General features: G+C 27.8%; 1 protein-coding gene across 1 annotated transcript in view; it reads left to right on the plus strand.

Moving 5' to 3' along the window:
- The window catches only part of raptor (regulatory associated protein of MTOR complex 1), a 106,379-nt gene that overhangs the window by 31,793 nt on the left and 56,377 nt on the right, over positions 1-18,209 (plus strand). Inside the window, exons 6-9 of the mRNA XM_067270075.1 lie at positions 4,013-4,185; positions 6,720-6,779; positions 9,890-10,135; positions 13,004-13,181. Of these exons, the coding sequence (XP_067126176.1) occupies positions 4,013-4,185; positions 6,720-6,779; positions 9,890-10,135; positions 13,004-13,181 (657 nt within the window). The remainder of the gene's footprint in view (positions 1-4,012; positions 4,186-6,719; positions 6,780-9,889; positions 10,136-13,003; positions 13,182-18,209) is intronic.

An 18,209-nucleotide genomic window follows, 5' to 3' on the forward strand; every position in this document is an offset into this window, starting at 1 on the left:
GAAAAATAAATAGTCTATTTTTATTTTACATGTATGCAAGAAGAAAATTAATTATACCAATTCACAAATACAGGATGCATATCAGATTAATTTGTAAGAATGTCTAACAGAATGTTTAGCAAAACCAGATCCAAAGCTTGTGAAATGTCTATATAAATGGCAGAAGTTGAATACTTATTTTCCATTTTTTAAAATTTCTGGATTACAGTAGAGCGTCGTTTATCCGAAAGCCAGTCAACCGAAAGCTTTCCAGTCAGACTGTGTCGTGCTGAATCGAACGTTTTTGATACTAGATTAACTTCTAAAGTATAATTTTTATGTTTTTATATTTTTCAATATATTTATTTTGTTCGTACAAAATAAAGAAATAATTTTTAACGATACAATAGCCTCGATTATTATTATTATTATTATTATAAAAATTTTCATGAGGCTTAAAATCAATTAAAATTCAACACGAAGCAACATGCAACAGAGAAAAATTTCAACATGGGATAGGTTAATATATTTTTTCATACATAATCAGTTATCCGAACAACCCCAGTCCCCAATTGATTCGGATAAATGACGCTCTACTGTGTTTAAATTTTTAAAAATATTTTTTTAAAATAATATAAAAAATTTTAAAAATTCTTTTTGTTTGTATAAGATTAGTTTTTGTAGAGTGGTGAGAAAAGCCACATTATTGAGCAAGGTTTAATCTACAAGCAAGAATAGGCTATATAAAATGCAGCAAACACTTTTCAAATACTTTAAACAATGCCAGAAAGATAGAGATGGGCCTATAAGATTTAGTCATCTTTTGGAATTGTGTGTATTGTAGATGAATATTACTGAACAATGATATAACTCCTATTCAGAATTAAAGCAAATATATAATATAGCAGCAGCAAAATTTTATCCCAGCAATTTTTTATAAACAAAGTTCCTATCCATTTGGAAAGTCAGGGATTTTCATTACTTGTTTGGAAAAAGTCATGGAAAGTTAGGAAATTTTTCAAAAGTTGTCAAAAAGTCTGGGAATTTATCACCTTGACTGCCTTTTTGATTTTGTTTGTTGACAATGCAGCTGACCAAGTGTAGCCATCTGCAGGTGGCAAGAAGTAATATGGTGCAATACAACCTACAAGCAGGGGTGCAGAATATTTTCAGGACCCAAAATTTCTTTCAAACATACACAAAACTTCCCCAGAAATTATTGCACACAAAATAAAACCAAAATATTATATATAAACTAATTAATTATTAATACATGGTTTAGAAAGTTCAAATTAAATCATACAAGTAATTAAATAGGCCTACCATACTATTTATCCAACAACACTAAACTGATAAGTTAACAAAAATATTTCAGATTAAAAGAACTTTGATGATGACACATGCTTAAATTATAGGATAGCATATACAATTATAACAGTTATAAGTTATAACTTGAAAGCTAATGATGCCATATTTCACATGGAGACTTTTGTTATAATGTAATTTTATTTGAAACAAACAAAGTTAGTTACAAAAATGTCCACTAAGATGATAAATGGCACTGCAACATTGTCTGATTACACACCAGCATATTTAATATACTGGCCTCCGTTGTTGATAACATTAAAATGTGATTGACTAATCTAAACCCTTGCAACTTCTAGCTGTGGGAACATCTTAAAGGTTCTGTTTATCAGGAGCACATAGCCAACTTAGTGGATCTCAGGACTAGCATTACACATCATATCCATAGCATATCAAATGAAACTCTGCATGTTGTGGTTAAACACATGATTTGATGATTTCAGCATGTTTCTGACAACAGAGGCCAGCATATGAGCTTGTATGTTTTGTAAACAAACAGTGTGCCATACCATTTGTATCACAACTTTTGAGACAGTTTGAGTTATACACTATGGTGTTTTAGTGCCATTTACCACCCTAGAGGATATTTTTGTAACTAACTATTTTTTTGTTTCAAATAAAATTCCATCATTTACAGAAGTCTCTGTGAGAAATATGATATAATTCTGCCAATTAGTTCAAAGTTATGTCTTTTTGAAATGTGAACTTTAGTTATGAATAACCAATATTTTTTGAAATTTTAAAATTCCAATTTTGGTAATTTTTTGCTTTAGTTGAATAAACAAAGTTTTATAAAAAAAAAAGATATGAACCATAAATTAATAATTATGAATAAAATTATTGGCTACAAATTATAAGATTTCTTTTTTGTCTTTATTATTACTCGGAATTAAATTATCTCTTAATTTTCTATCTACAACTAATTTGTTTAATTGTCAAATTATATAATATTGTATTTTCTAAAAATAAAACAAAGTACTTCAGAAAACAAAATCAATTTATTATTTAGAAATGCTTTCATTTTTTAAATTAAAGGACAGTTTTAGCTCAACACTGAACAAATGTATAGCTTGTTATCAAAATGCATCAAATCGATTGAACAGGTTTAAAATTTTACATAATTTCAAATTTCAATATTTTAAAATTTTATGTATAAAATTTACAAAATTAACAGTACTAAAGTAAATATATATTAATGCAAAAAAGAAAGAAAGAGTGTTTCAGTTATATTTCCTCATTCTTGTTTTAGAATGCTAGTGCTGAAAATCAAGAAAATTTTTGTATATAAGATTATGGATAGATAGCAAAAGTTTTTACTCTAATGCTAATGATTATTTATTAATTTGCAGGATATATCTTTCAAATTTTAAATTTAACTCTGTAGGATAATTGATCTTAATTTTTATAGGTTTTTGTTTAACCATATACTCTAGGAATGCAGTTCTTATATAAATTTGTCTCAGTAGTATCTAATTATGATTTTCTAAATTAGTGCTTAAACCTTTTTAGCTGTTTGACCTCTTTCCAATAGTAAATTTAATTTACCAACTCCTTTCTATATTAATATGATACAAAATAAATTAAACAGGATGAATAAAAAATCAAACAAGAATTTTTTTATTAAATATAAATAAAGCTCAAATTTTATGCTTTATCTTAATAAAATATTAAGATATATTATTGCTATATATTATTATTCTAATTATATTTCTAATTATAATAAACATAAATTTGTATACTAATCCCTTACCTCATCTAACTCCAGATAAATTGACTGACCCCTTTATAGTTTCTAAAAGTGTTAGCAATCACATTGGGAATCTTTGTTTTAAATAATAATTGCATATCTAATATATAAGTAAAAAAATGGATAGATGTTATTTAGCATTATTGATAGTGTAAATTTTATTTTTTTTTCATGAACAGCTAAAACTTATTGGATTAATTTCTATGATAATAAATTATTTTTAAACAAACATATTTTCAAAAATATATATATATTACATTATGTATCAAGAAAACAACTTTATATAAATATTAGAGGTTATTAGATTTAAACCAAAGTTTTTGAAAACCTTTTTATATAATAATAAAACCAGAAAACATAGGAAGTTATAATGGCAACTTGATATATTAATATTGTTTTTATTAAAGCTGATAATTTTGTAGCTAATAAATTTTTAAAATAAATATTAAATTTTTAATTGAAACTTAAACTATTGTAATTTTATCTAATGAAAATCTGATAAAATTTAATTTTTTTAGTGATAATATGATTAAAACAAATGCAGAAACCTAAAAAAGCTCATATTTTAAAAATATAATTTTTATTTTCAAAACATATTTACATAAATCAAAACAACATTGTCACCCTAATAGAGAATAATGTAAATAATTTGAGATCTTTTTTAAAAACTAACCTACACAATTATATTGTTAATAAACATTTTACAGCTTGTTGTTTATTTATTTTCGTCTAAAGTTTTTATGAAGCTTTTATGAAGTTTTTATGGTTTTTTTTTCTTTTAATATTTGTTGGAGTGAAATGCTGATGATTTGGCTTATACAGTTACGTAAACTAAATCAGATGCTTTAATTAAATTTAATGATTTTAGCAATAAATTCTTACAAGTTTTCTTAATACAAGTATGCATTTTTTTAATTTTAGTTAGCTGTAGCTAATAGCAAAGGACAGTATCAAGGTCCTCCTTTACCTTCTTACAAAAATTGTGTTCAGTTAGCTGCTTGTGGTCCACAGCAGATTTTACCAATGAATCCAGATTTACCTGCTGATTTATTTACATCTTGTTTAACTACTCCTATAAAAGTTGCTCTGCAATGGTAAGAAAATTAAAATTCTTTTAAATAAGATTTTATATTTAACATAATAATGATTTCATAAATAAAAAATATTAATTCTACAGAAATCTCAAATATATCCTTATAAATGCAAAACAGATTTATTTAGCATTAGAATTAGATCTTAAACTTTAAGCCATAGAACCTGATTAAAATTTAGTGGTATCATTTGTTTATTATTAGATTTTACATAATAAATCAGTAAGAATTTTGAATAATAGTATTATTTTTTAAAAATAACAACAATTTAAAATATTAGATAATAAAAATGAACTAATTCTCAGGGTTGGAAAATCAAGACAATATAGAAGACCAAAATAGTTATGGATTCTATCCAATCTTCACAAAAGGAAATAGATTAAGTTGTAATAATTAATGTTTGCATCCCTTCTATGTATACTACATATAAAATCTTGTCTGCCACACTTCTGCATAGAGTGAAGTTGTATGTGGATGAAATTTTTTGCAAAGTATTACCAAACTGGCTTTTAAAGTAATAGATTCTTAGCAGATCAGGTCTTTACGATAAGATAAATTATGGAAAATGCTGGGAATATGACAAAAATGACCATAGTCTCTTTATTGACTTTCATAAACATTAATAGAGAGATAAGTATATCAACAGAATCTTTATCTAGCCAAATATGAAAGAATTTGGTAATGCTAGAAAACTGAAAGCAGTATACAAATTCCAAAAATTGCATATGAGTAGAAGGGAAGGGAAAGCCTAAGTCTTCTGAAATGTGACTATAAGAAAATCTGTTATATTAATGATGGATTATTTGAAAACGATTCCTTAAATATTGTACGTTGTGCTGATGATCTAAACATTATAGAATATGACATGAAAATGGAATCAATAGATTATTATGTAACATTAATCATATCATCTGAATCAGAATTTATTTTTATATACAGAGTAATCCATTTTAATCATTCCACTGGAATAGCTTGAAAAATATGCATTTTACAAAAAAAATCATTAAACCAAGAATTATATACTTTGAAGGAGCCACAAGACATGGCTATTGGTTTCATGATAGGTGGTACTATAATTTGTGAAAAAATGGGGTCTGCTACATTTTCTTAAGTTGGAATTCCCATTTATTATTGCATATTATGATTCATCATTAAAAACAAACAAAGTTTATTTAAATATTTTTTTCAAAAAGATGTCTTTATCAGAAGTTGTGTGTGTTTGAACTTTATGCAACTGTGCACTGCAAACACAAACATCTGTGAATATCTGTGTTCATTGAGAAAAAACAAAGAAAGATGCTATAAAATCATTAGGAAATAATTATTATTTGGTGAAATCATTCTTTTTCTTTAAACTTTAAACCTGGCTCAGACCTCTGGAGGAGGTCAAAAATGTTCGTATTTTGTTATGTTACTGGAAGGACTTGGGGTTTTTTTTGTAGTGTATTATGTGTTACAGAGCAGTTTTAGATAAAATTTTGTTTAAATAATGATTTAAAACTTGGCCAATTGTATTTACATTTTAAAAATATATATATATAAAAAAAAAGATATCACAAATATACAAAAGAAAAACTGTTTTTCTTTTTCTTTTTCGTCTTTTCAACACACCGGTGAGAGTCCAAAACAATTTTTACATATGGAGATGACCTTTTATTAGAGGCTCTGCCTCCACAATAAAATAAAAAAAAGAAACAGCATCCTCCTGGTAATTTTGCCAAAATTACAGTATAATAAATATTTTCTTATTTTTTTAAAATGTAAATAGTAAATACTGTCAGCCAATTTTTTAATTTTTATTTAGATGTATTGTGTTATGATTTTGGCAAAATTACCATAGGATGTTGTTTCCAACTTACATTTTATTGTGGAGGCAGAGCCTCCAATAAAAGGTCATTTCCATATGTGCAAATTGTTTTGGACTGTCACTGGTGTGTTGAAATGACAGAAAAGAAAAATGAAAATGAAGTTTTTTGTATATTTGTGATATTTTTATATATTTTTTTTAAATTTAGTTTGTTTTTGATGCAGAATCATTAAAAAATGGCAGTTCCATTTTAAGAAAATGACCCCATTTAGACCAATTGTATTGCCATCTATGATGAAACTGATAGGGAACCCATAAAATGGAATCTTATGGGTTCCCTTGAGGTTTAACATTTTTGGTTTCATGATTTTGTGAGAATGTGTATTTTTTGATTTCAATGGATTAATTAAAATGGACCACCTTGTATATGTTTCTTTTTCCTTTTAAAATTTCTATCATGATAATCTATATACAGTTTGTGGGCTGTCTATTTGAGTTTCTGATTTATTTAGAAAAAGGAAAGGAAAGGAAAACAATCATGATGTGGATGTTGAGCTAAATATTATATAAAATTCTGAATGATATTTCTGTTATATTTTAATAAATATAATATATTGTAATTTTTAAATCTAAATTTTAAAAAAATATTTGAAATATTTAATATTTAGGAATAATTGTTGTTTACAAACATTTAAAATTTTAAGTAGTAAGTTATGGAATTTTATTTTAGGTTTGTATTACAAAATACATGCAAACTCGTTCCAGGCATAACATTGGAATTATTAGAAAAGTGAGTATAAATTTCATTTTAATAATGTGTTATATATATATATATATATATATATACACATTGTGTGTGTGTGTGTGTGTTGTTTTTATTCATTTCTAAAGTCACATGCTTTTCTTTGGTTAAGCATTTTGAATATACAGAATGAATAGTTTATTTTCCTAATGATATGAAATACAGTAGAGCATTGATTATCCGAAACAATTCAGGACTGGGGTTGTTCGGATAATCAATTTTTCAGATAACAGTTTATGTATGAAAAATATATTAACCTATCTCATGTTGAAATTTGTTCAAATCCTGGTGTGTCCTTAAGTACCCTCTCATGGTTGCACCAGTGCTGCCAGCTAGAACACTCACACCAACAAAAATAATATTGGAGTAGCCCAAGACAAAGCCAAATATTGCAGTGCCGCAGCACTAGTGGAAATTTAAATTTGCTGACTGGAACGCTTTCAGTTAACTGATGTTTTGGTTGATCAATATTCGGATAATTGATGCTCTACTGTACTTGGTTGTGTTAACACATTAAGTTTGAGGTTGTTTTTATTTCACACTTTACAGATATACATTTTATGTATTTCAAATTTATTATATTTATAAACAAACAATTCTATAAAATCTAGATTACATACAATACAGTATTTAGAAGTAAACAGTTTCGTAAAACTAATTTTCATTTATGGTATTGAAAGAAAATGAAAGACTGCTGTACAAATTACAAGTATTCTTGGTTAATGCAATTAATTAATCCTTTGGTGCTACTGCATATATAGAAATTGTGTTAATCAAATACTGTGGTACTTTGGTACTCGATCGAACAATCATAAACCACTAGAACAAATTTTTGGTTAATAAACAAATACTTTTATTTTCATTTTGTCATCCATAAAAAATACTTTCTACGATAAAAATGAATAACTAATTTAAAATTAAAATGAAGCCTTATGGCTGCTTACCTTTGTCATACAAAATTATACTCAATTTAGTTAGTTTTTTTCCCCACTTAATGGGGATTAAGTGGGGAAACTTATTACGTGTTTTCAAATTAATGTTTTAAATTTACTTATTCTTAAAGTTATGTAATGTTCTAAACAGTTAATGCCATTAGTGTTTAAATTTAAAAATCCACTCTAAATCTGTTTGTTTTTATTACTGCCTAAGGACGAGGTTCATAACTACATTGAAAGTGCTTGCTGGAAAATAAAATGTTCCTTAAAACACTCTTTAATGCCTTTTGTGTGATTTTTCGCTTGAATTAAAATTTCATTTGTTTAATCAAATTGATTATTGTAAAAAAATATTCAAGATAATATTTATAAAAGTATTTGTCATCAAAACCTGAATACACATATACAGTGAAAACTGCTTAGGCAACCATCTGCATTCGACAGGCACCAGTTAAAATGGGCAAAAATTTCTGGCACGGAATAGTTTATATATAGAGTCTTTGTATAAGTTACCCGTATTAAACGACCACCCATGTTACGCGACCACGAGCATTGATTTTTGTTCTGAAACAACATACAACAACTGTAATAAGCGACCATTTACACAAATATATCTGGTCTAAACTATTGTTCGAACCCACCTTGGGCACTTCTCCCACCCTTGAAATTAGGTGCAGGTGTTAATGAATTAGTCTAGCAACAAAGGAAATTCATTTCAGTTTGTTTGAAATTGTCTGAAAAAGGAAAGAAATGCAAAGTGCTGTTGTTAGAAGATCGTGTTAAAGTTATCAGAGAAAGTGAAAATGGTTTATTCCAACAACAATTTAGCTGTGAAGTTTAACTCTGGAAAAAGGAAATTTATTTTACTGTAGACCTATAGTATTTTCCTTGGGGATATAAAATATTGTACACAATACAATTAATTGGCTGATCTCATCATTTGATAAAATTTATTTTATTATTATTATTATTTTTTTGATGCTCATATACAGTACATGTGCGATAAATAGTTTCTGTATCAACCTACCTTATTTTCACAATATTTTTAGAAAAATAATATCCAAGTATTTCGCACGCAAAATATTCAAAAAACAATAAATGCATTAACGCAAAAATCAGTTTTACAGGCAACCTTCCTTTTTCAATTCTGCCATTGTCATTGGACAATCGTAAAATGTAATGAAATCGTTTTATGAGAAAAAATAATAAAATCGTTTTATTATTAATTAATAATTTTTTTATTGTACTTAAGAAAATATTAAAAAAATACAGTATTTTTAAAGTTAAAAAAGATTAACGAAAACCAAAACCAAAGTGATGGAAAGATATGATGTGCTTGTATATCGATGACTTAATACATGTAACTGAGGAGCAAATGAAAAGAATCTAGTTGAATTAATTAAGTTGAAAAAAATAAAGTGTGCATTATAATTGAGAAAATATGAATACTGTATTAATCTTTAAAATACTGGTATTAAATCTGTCTTATAAAATCACGACAACGCCTGTAAATTGAGTTATCCAAAAAGAATAAAATACAATACCAATATAGTTCTATCGTTGAAAAAATTCACTTATTTTTGCTCACCTTGAGTTTTGGTTAGTAGAAATGGCTAAAAAAAAGTGCACAAAATGTGTACAGAAATACAGTGTTACAGCACCACCTGTATTCGACGACCACCTGTCTAAAAGACCTCTTTTTGAAGGAACTGTGGGTGGTTGCCATAGACAGGTTTTACTGTATATTCAAATTCATGAAAAACATAAAAACAACAATGGATAACAATTAATCTTTTCCTTCTTTTTGCAACTTGCTAGCATTGAACACAAGAATCAGATATTGATATATGAAAGATCTCATTTAAAATGCTTAATAAAATAAATAATGCTGACTCCTTTAGATATCTAGTATTATGGAATTGATAGTTACAACAAAGAAGAACATTTAGTTTAAATAGTGATAATGCTATTGATTTCTTTTTAATAAAGAAATTCTAGAAATTTTTTAAACCCATTAATATAATGGCTTCAATAGATTACAGATGTTTATCAAAATTTGTTTATTTATTAAAAGAAATTACATTCATGCTGATTTAAATGAATTTAATATATTGATTATTAATGTAATATTTTTATAATATTAAATTTTTATTTTATTTGTAGGATTCCTGGCCAATTAAATGATCGGAGAACAATGCTTGGAGAACTGAATTGGTTGTTTACAGCAATAACTGACACAATTGCATGGAATGTATTACCTAAAGATATTTTTCAAAAGCTGTTTCGTCAAGATTTATTAGTTGCAAGTTTGTTCAGAAATTTTTTGCTTGCAGAACGTGTTATGAGATCTTACAATTGTAATCCAATTTCCTTTCCTCAACTACCTTCAACTTGTCATCATCCTATGTGGTATGTATTCTATGTGGCAATTCTTTTTAATTATAGTATATTTTTGAAAAATTTTATAAATTGTAATAAGTCTTTTTTATAGGAAATAAATAAGTTTAATAGTATTACAAAAACATTCATTATAAATACAGTGGACACCATTTCTTGTGATCATGTCAGTACCAATCCAAAGTGACCATAATAACTGAAATAACAAACAATGACTAAATTATCAAATATAATAACTGAAAAACAAAACAAAACGAAGGTTGAAAATGAAATATTCTGCATGGTATCAAGTGATAAATAAAATTTTTGTTTTTGATTTTCTACGGTCTTTATTAATAAATCTTCAATAAAACATTTGTATGAATATTGTATTGTAAAATTGTTTGATTGACAAAGTACAGTGTTGTAAGACTTCCAGCATTTGCTGCATTTTGGCAACTGTTGGAAAGTAAGTTATATTACCTCCTGGTCACTTTTTTTTAGCCGTGCTAGTATTGTATATTGTAGCCATTTCTTTCATTAGAGCAGAACAGATTTCTTATTTGTAAGAAGAGCTTCGGTGCAGATGTCTTTGTCACTTTTTATCCTTGTATTGAAATTAGATACTGACATATCATCAGGACTTAAATCATTGTTTTCTTGTACTTTCTTCCAGTAAAAGGTAGTTTTAAGCATGGGGAATTCCCAGTGCTGAAGACAATTAATAATCTTGGTTGATATAACTTTATTTCCAACCTTCCTACCTAAGAAAGTAAAGAGCATGATTTTTTGACAGCTCTCCTGCATTCATTTTTGTGATTTCAATGTCTTGCAGAAGTCAACTATGCATTTTGTGATGATATGCTTTCATACTTTGGATTATATCTTGATCACAAGTTTCAATGAATGATGTCATATTGGGTGGCAAGTAAGTAACTTTTATATGAATTAAAGTGCTTGTCATGTGTGCTACATGATTGTCAAAAAACAAAAGAATCTTGTTCTTAAGTTTATGGTCCCATTCTAGCAACCAATCATTAAAAATTGCTGCTGTCATCCAGGCATTGCTATTAGAATGATGCAGCTAGTAATGCTCTCATCTTATTAAAACAGTGAGGCCCTTTGTTTCTTTCTATCATCATCAAGTTGTTCTCTTCTCCTGCTATGCTTACACTACACATGACTGTCAGATGCTTTTTTGTAAATTTTAGTCACATACTCATTCATTTTACTTTTCCAGATGTTATATATAACAGAGGGAAAGTATGGTGATCAGTCAAAAAATGACAATGAATTAGGGCCAGTCCTGTAAGATGATGTTCAGTCATTGTAGTTTTCATGTAGCTGCTCAGTCTTCTCAACATGCTGGCTGAACATCTGTTTTTATTTACTAAAGAGCAAATGATTTATTGCATTTATGTTTTATTCCAAATGTATCAGAAGAAGCAGTTTCATTGACATTAGATAATTTTGACTTTATAAGAATTAAAAAATTTCATATTGTTAGCATTTTCAAATATTCTTTGTTTTATCAACAGCTTTTTTACTATTAAACATAAAATTTAAATTTTTTATTTATATTCTGAAGAAATTCATGTTATATTGAATAGAGTTTGTTCAAAAATGAGAATTAATATCAGGAATTTTATGTTTACTAATAAAGGAAACTAGAGTAGTCAAATAAAATTTGAAAATGTTATTAAATAATGAAATTCCGTTTTTTAATACAAAGTATTTCTAACAGAACAGGTTATTACATTAAAGGACTGTGAGTTTATAGATTATTCAATAACTTAAATAAATTTTTTTTTTTTTTACAGATTTTCAAATCATACAAGGGAATTTTAACATTTGGCAATAATCATTTACAATTCTCTCCATTTAGTATTCACTAAAACATCAATAAAATATCAACAATTTAAATACATTTTTTAAAAAAATATTTATATATTTAAATTGTTGTAAATGATTATTGCCAAATGTTAAAATTCCTTTGTATGATTTGGAGTTGTAAATATGTCAATTTTGCAGAAAATTAAGTTATATTAAGATCTAAACTAGCAGTGTTAATGGTGGTTTAACTTGCTTGTTTTTATCTTTAAATAGCTGTAAAAAAGTTGAGGACTAAGTCCAAAATGCATACTATTAAAAATAAGTTGATATATAAAGAACAAAAGATATACTGTAAAACCTGTCTATGGCAACCATCCATGGTTCCTTCAAAAAGTGGTCTTTCACACAGGTGATTGTCCAAAATGGTGGTGCTGTAGCACTGTATTTCCGCACACATTTTGTGCACTTTTTTAGCCATTTCTACTAAGTAAAACTCGAGATGAGCAAAAATAAGCAAATTTTTTTCAATGATAAAATACCAATATAGCTTTATTTTTATTGGATAACTCAATTAACAAGAGTCATCGTGCTTTTATAAGACAGATTTGATACCAATATTTTAAAGATTAATACGGTATTCACACTTTCTCGATTATAATGCACACTTTTTTTCCTGACTTAATTAATTCAACTTTGTTCTCTTCGTTCGTTCCTCAGTTATGTGTATTACGTCATCGATATAGAAGCACAACATATCTCTCCACCACTTCAGTTTTGATTTTTGTTAGTTTAATCTTATTTTAACTCTAAAAAATACTATATTTTTAAAAATATTTAATATTTTCTTAAGTACAATAAGAAAAATTATCAATTAATAATAAAACGATTTTATTATTTTTTCTCATAATACAATTTTATTACATAAATGACAATCGTGGAAGGTTGCCTGTAAAACTGATTTTTGTGTTAATGTGTTTATTCTTTTTTGAGTATAATTTTGTGGAATGAATTAATATGCTTGCTTTCAATTTACATAAGGCATTTTAAAAAATCTTCAAATATTTATAGGAATGCATGGGACCTTGCTGTTGATTTGTGTTTATCTCAATTACCAAAGATTTTGGAAGATGGAATTTCATTTCATCACAGTTCATTTTTTGCTGAACAGTTAACTGCTTTTCAAGTTTGGTTAACTTTTTGTACAGAAAATCATGGTACTCCTGAACAGCTTCCTATAGTATTACAGGTATTATTTCTATATATTTTAAAAAGTAAATATTAATTATGTTTTATTCAAAAAGAGTAGCACTATTCTTCCAATTAATAAATCAAAATTTTATTAATATAAAATTTATGGTTTTTGATTTCTGTATTGATATACAGAAATCAAAAACCATAAATTAGTTCATTGGTTGAGACTTTGTTATATGCACGTTACATACAATCAATAAAGATGGGCAAATACTGTTTGCAATTTAAGATCTCAAACACTATGATGATAAAAAATAAATTTGAATATGATATGAATATCTGCAATGTCATGCCATATGTACTGTACACAGTGGTTGATCCAGAAGTACTCAAATGAAAGCTAACTCAAAAATTAAAAATATTTGAATAATTAATAAGTACAGCTTATTTCTTGAATTTTGGCCATGCTGTAAAAATATGCAATAACAAGGATCATTCTGTTTAGTAAGTGAAGGAAACAAATTGATGAATCTGCAACATGGTCACTGTGTGTTACCAAAAATGGAGCTCTTGAGCTTTTTGAAACTTCCAGAACCCTAACAAGTACCACTCATTGCCCAGTCTAGATATATGAAACAATCTGTGCCTTTTATTAACAGATATACAGTACAAGAGTTGTATTGCAGATGGTCCAATAAACTATATTTACCATCATAAATGTTCTTAGAAACAACATTTTGAAGTTCAAACAAATAAATTTTAATTTTTTTGTGTCAATGATATTCCCATTGTATTACTTCAGACCTCTATTTTTATTTTTGACAAGAAAAGAAGCAGACTACATCATGAAAATTTTTGATTTCTTAAGTAAAAATCTGCAGTAGGTGAGAATAAGAACAATTGTTTGTTAATCTGTTGTAGATGAGATAAGAATATCTAATGAAAGCTACTTTAAAACTCAAAGTCAAAATTAAAAGTTTGAAGTTTCATTTCTTAAAATTTAGTAAAATTATTTCTTTTTACTTTTTGTTACACTTTATTAATATATTAAAATAAATAAACCAAATTAAATAATAAATACTATTAACTAAATAATTTAAATTATGTAATTAAGTTCACTAAGTATTTGGTGTATTTGAGATCTGTTAATATTCAAATTTGATAAAAGTGATATTTGCTCATCTTTAACAATTAATTTTATATTATGTACAGTACTTATTTATCTAGTATTAAATTAGAAAAGAAGCAATAAAACAAAATAAAAGTATTTTTGCTGTTCATGTCATTGTTTTTAGGAATACAGCTATTAACCTATCATGTGGTGAATATTTTCTCTGTCGCATGTCACTCCATGTTGATTTTTTTTTTATGTTAAGCCTAACGTGATCACACATTTTAGAAAAATAATAATTGTGGCTATTGTATCATTCCAAATTATTTTATAATTTACACACAGAAAATAGACATATTAATAAATGTAAAAACAAAAAATTTTATTTTAGAAATTAATTCTAATATGGTAAATTTCAAAGCAAAGAACAATGCATAGTGGAACAGAACATTGTTCACACTGGTAGCGTGACTCCACTTGCTTTTTGCAAACTCTAGTTGGATAGTTTTTTACTTATCTGTTGCTGGTATGTGACTGGGAAAATGCCATTCAGATAAATGTAATGGATTTTTATGTGACGCTCAACCACGGAGAGTTACGTCTGCTTGTGTGAAACTTTTCCATCACTTCTCTAATAACAGATATCCGAACATCAAGAAATGATATCTGTTTTTTTTGTATGTTGGCAATACAGAACACAAGCATTATATAGTGCAATATCATGTGAAAAAACTCTTTTTTTTTGTACCATTTTACTATTTTTCTCATCCACAGGTAATTGTATATCACTCCATCACACAGATCAATTCCACCCATATTTTGATTATATTCTAAAACACAATTTGGCTTCATTATTGTATTTTCTGATCTGTTACATTTACCAGAATCTGAGAATTTGTTGTTACTCATCATACTTAGATTTGCCACATCCTTCTTATCTTTCCAACAAAACAGACAAACCATCTATCTGACAGGTCATAAATTCACCTTCCTTCAATTTACAATCAGGAAAATTGCATGGTATTTCAATTTGATTTTTGTTTACAGTTCCACATGCATATGTTTGTTTATCCAGAAGTGTTGTGGCTAATGTTGGTGAGGTGAAAAATCTGTCTAAAAAACCTTGTAATTCTTACTGAGCAATGCTTCTAATAAGGTAAGCACAACTTTCTCACCTTGCCCACCTTCAAAATTTCCATATTCTGTTGTAGCTCCTGTGTAAACTAAACCCAAACATATCCTGTATGTGACTTGTAAATTTTGAACCTTTTTACTCCAAAATGAGCATGCTTACTTGATATCTACTGTTGAATTCCCAGTCTGCCTTTCTATAACATAAGACTTTTGTCTACACACACATTTTTATCTGGGATGTAAGCATATTTGAACCTGTGGGTGAAAATGATCGATGATAAACTGCATAAATTATGCAGTGTTATCACCACCTGAGACTTGATTATTGTCTGTAAAATGCAAACATGGCAATAAAAGCAGAAAGCGGTTGCTTGACATTGCAGTCAAAAATAAAATGGTGTGAATAAAACATTTTCATTTGTAATGTACAATACATACTTAGGTGTGGTTTTTTAATGATACTTGTGACCATAATAAGTCTTATGAATTCTCTAATTTCTGGATTTTTGTTGGTTTCCAGTTTTTTTATACGACTATTTTCCCATAAATCATCACATTTCATCAAACTGTCACCATACCTGTTCATTTTTTCAACGATCTTGTTCACAAGTTTGTTATCAAAAAATACACTGAAGCAGTTGAATGGTGTAGCATCACTCTGTAAAATTACACTGGATTCCTGCTGTCCTGTGGAACTGTTGACTTGAGGGCTTGTAAAGTTCATATGGATCCAACTATCATCGCTATCAAAATGCAGACGTTTGTACTATTATTTCCATGAGCATTACCTCATGATCAGCTTCTGAATCCACTTTAGTTGGTATTTTATGATTGATATCACTACTACCAGCAGACATTTTCATTTTGTATGTATTTATTGTTACTGTTGGATAATTCAGACTCATCTGAACCTAAATTAAATAAATATTTGATCATTTCTGACCTATTCAGAGCATTATTTCTCCCAGCGTTGCCATGTAAAAACAGAGTCTAACTAACGGTCTACTTTCCTTTGTTATTTCTTCTGAACAACAACTCCTATTGTTTTAATATTCTGCTGTGCAAAAACTAGATAACATAACGATTATTTTGGTATGAGTCATTAATTTTGGAATTCTGTACAAGTAGCGACATCTGATGTTAAAAAAATGTTCCTAAGCAGAAACAAGAAATCGTGGGTTCAACACACCAGGTCAGAGGTCATGACCTTGAGATATGTCAGGAATAACACAGGCAGGTTAAAGAGTTTATTTTATTGGTTCATGTAAATATTCTAATTATTCTTGATTTTGTTTTTACACTTTTTTCACAAGATTTTGATTTAACATGGTCCAGAGGAAAATTCAGTTCTCTTTTTACATAATTTGCTTTGATTTAATTTGACAAATAAATTTATCTTTTTTAAAATTCTGGAATTTGCATTTAAGGGTGACACATGCTCAACTAAATTTTAAGATTTGGTTGTTTTTTATGAGTTATTTGAACATGTTTAGCATTAATCAGTTATGTTCCAATTTAGCTATTTTGAATATAGATATAACTATTTTAATTTTATAATTATCTATAAAAAAAATTATCATTTTTTTGTCAAGATAAGGATTTAGCTATCTTTCCATTTTCTCTATCTACAAAAACAAACTTTAATGTTAATATAACATTTTAACACTTTTGCATTATGAATCTATTATTTTTGTTTGACCAACAATCAAATACAACACTCAGTCTGTCATTTCAATTTTATCTTGTATTTGAAACAATCAGAAATTTAATTCAAAGTTTGGTTATTTGTATGTGATTTGCATTTCCCCCCCTTTTTTTTAATATAGAATAATTTTGTATGACATTTGATGTTAAAAGCTATAAGTATTTTGATATTGAAAAAAATCAAATAAATAAAATTTGTGAAAATAATATACAGTGGTACCTCGTATAACGTACTTAATCCGTTCCAGGTGCACGTCCGTTATACGAAACGCATTTTCCCGTAGAAGTACATGTTAAAACATCTAATTTGTTCCGCAGCATAAAATAACCATATTGTATCATAAAAAAATGAACACGGGGTGCGTTCTTTTATTCCTCCGCGTAACTCTGCGTGAGCAACATCCGTTAAAAAATTCCTGCGGAACGCATACCTAAATTCTGGTGGTAGTGCACGCCGTCGAATGGCAAAAACGGCCTCTTGTAGCAGTAGTTTACAGTGGAAAGCAACATGGCGTCCTCCATGGCTAAGATAGTTTCGTTTTCGGGTCCACTATGTGGTTTTATGAATGAGAATTTAGAAATTGTGAAAGCGTGAGTTAGCGCACACAATGATGTAAGTGTCTTTACGAATTTTTTTTCGAGGTTATTTTGAATGCTTTTTCAACAAATAATCCATTTTATGGTTAAATTTTATAATTGGGACCCTTCTTTTGCCTTTTAAAGCTCATAGTTTAGAATTATAGATTCCTCCATCACGATACTATCGATAGTGCAGGCGCTGCCATCTTTCTTTCTTTCACTGTTGTTCCTAAATGCTTACAAACAGCAGCGCACTCCCATAGTAGAGGAGACGCAGAGCGACCGCTATTAAAGAATGCACCCATGAAGCAGTCACCAATTATGCTGGAAAGTCCGTTGTTCGCAGCCAGTCCATTGCTCGAGTCACGTAACAGCCAAACTGAAAGTCCATTATTTGCAGCGTACGTTATACGAGGTACCACTGTAAATTTATTAAATTTTGCTGATAAATAAATTACAATTGTCTCTCCTCTAATTTATTAACTAAAATTGAAATATTTTGTTTAAACACATCGTATTATATTAATTGGTTTACTATATTATTATTTTTTTAAT

This window comes from Centruroides vittatus, unplaced genomic scaffold (assembly GCF_030686945.1).
Source record: "Centruroides vittatus isolate TY-2023 unplaced genomic scaffold, ASM3068694v2 contig_364, whole genome shotgun sequence".
Lineage (NCBI taxonomy): Eukaryota > Metazoa > Arthropoda > Arachnida > Scorpiones > Buthidae > Centruroides > Centruroides vittatus.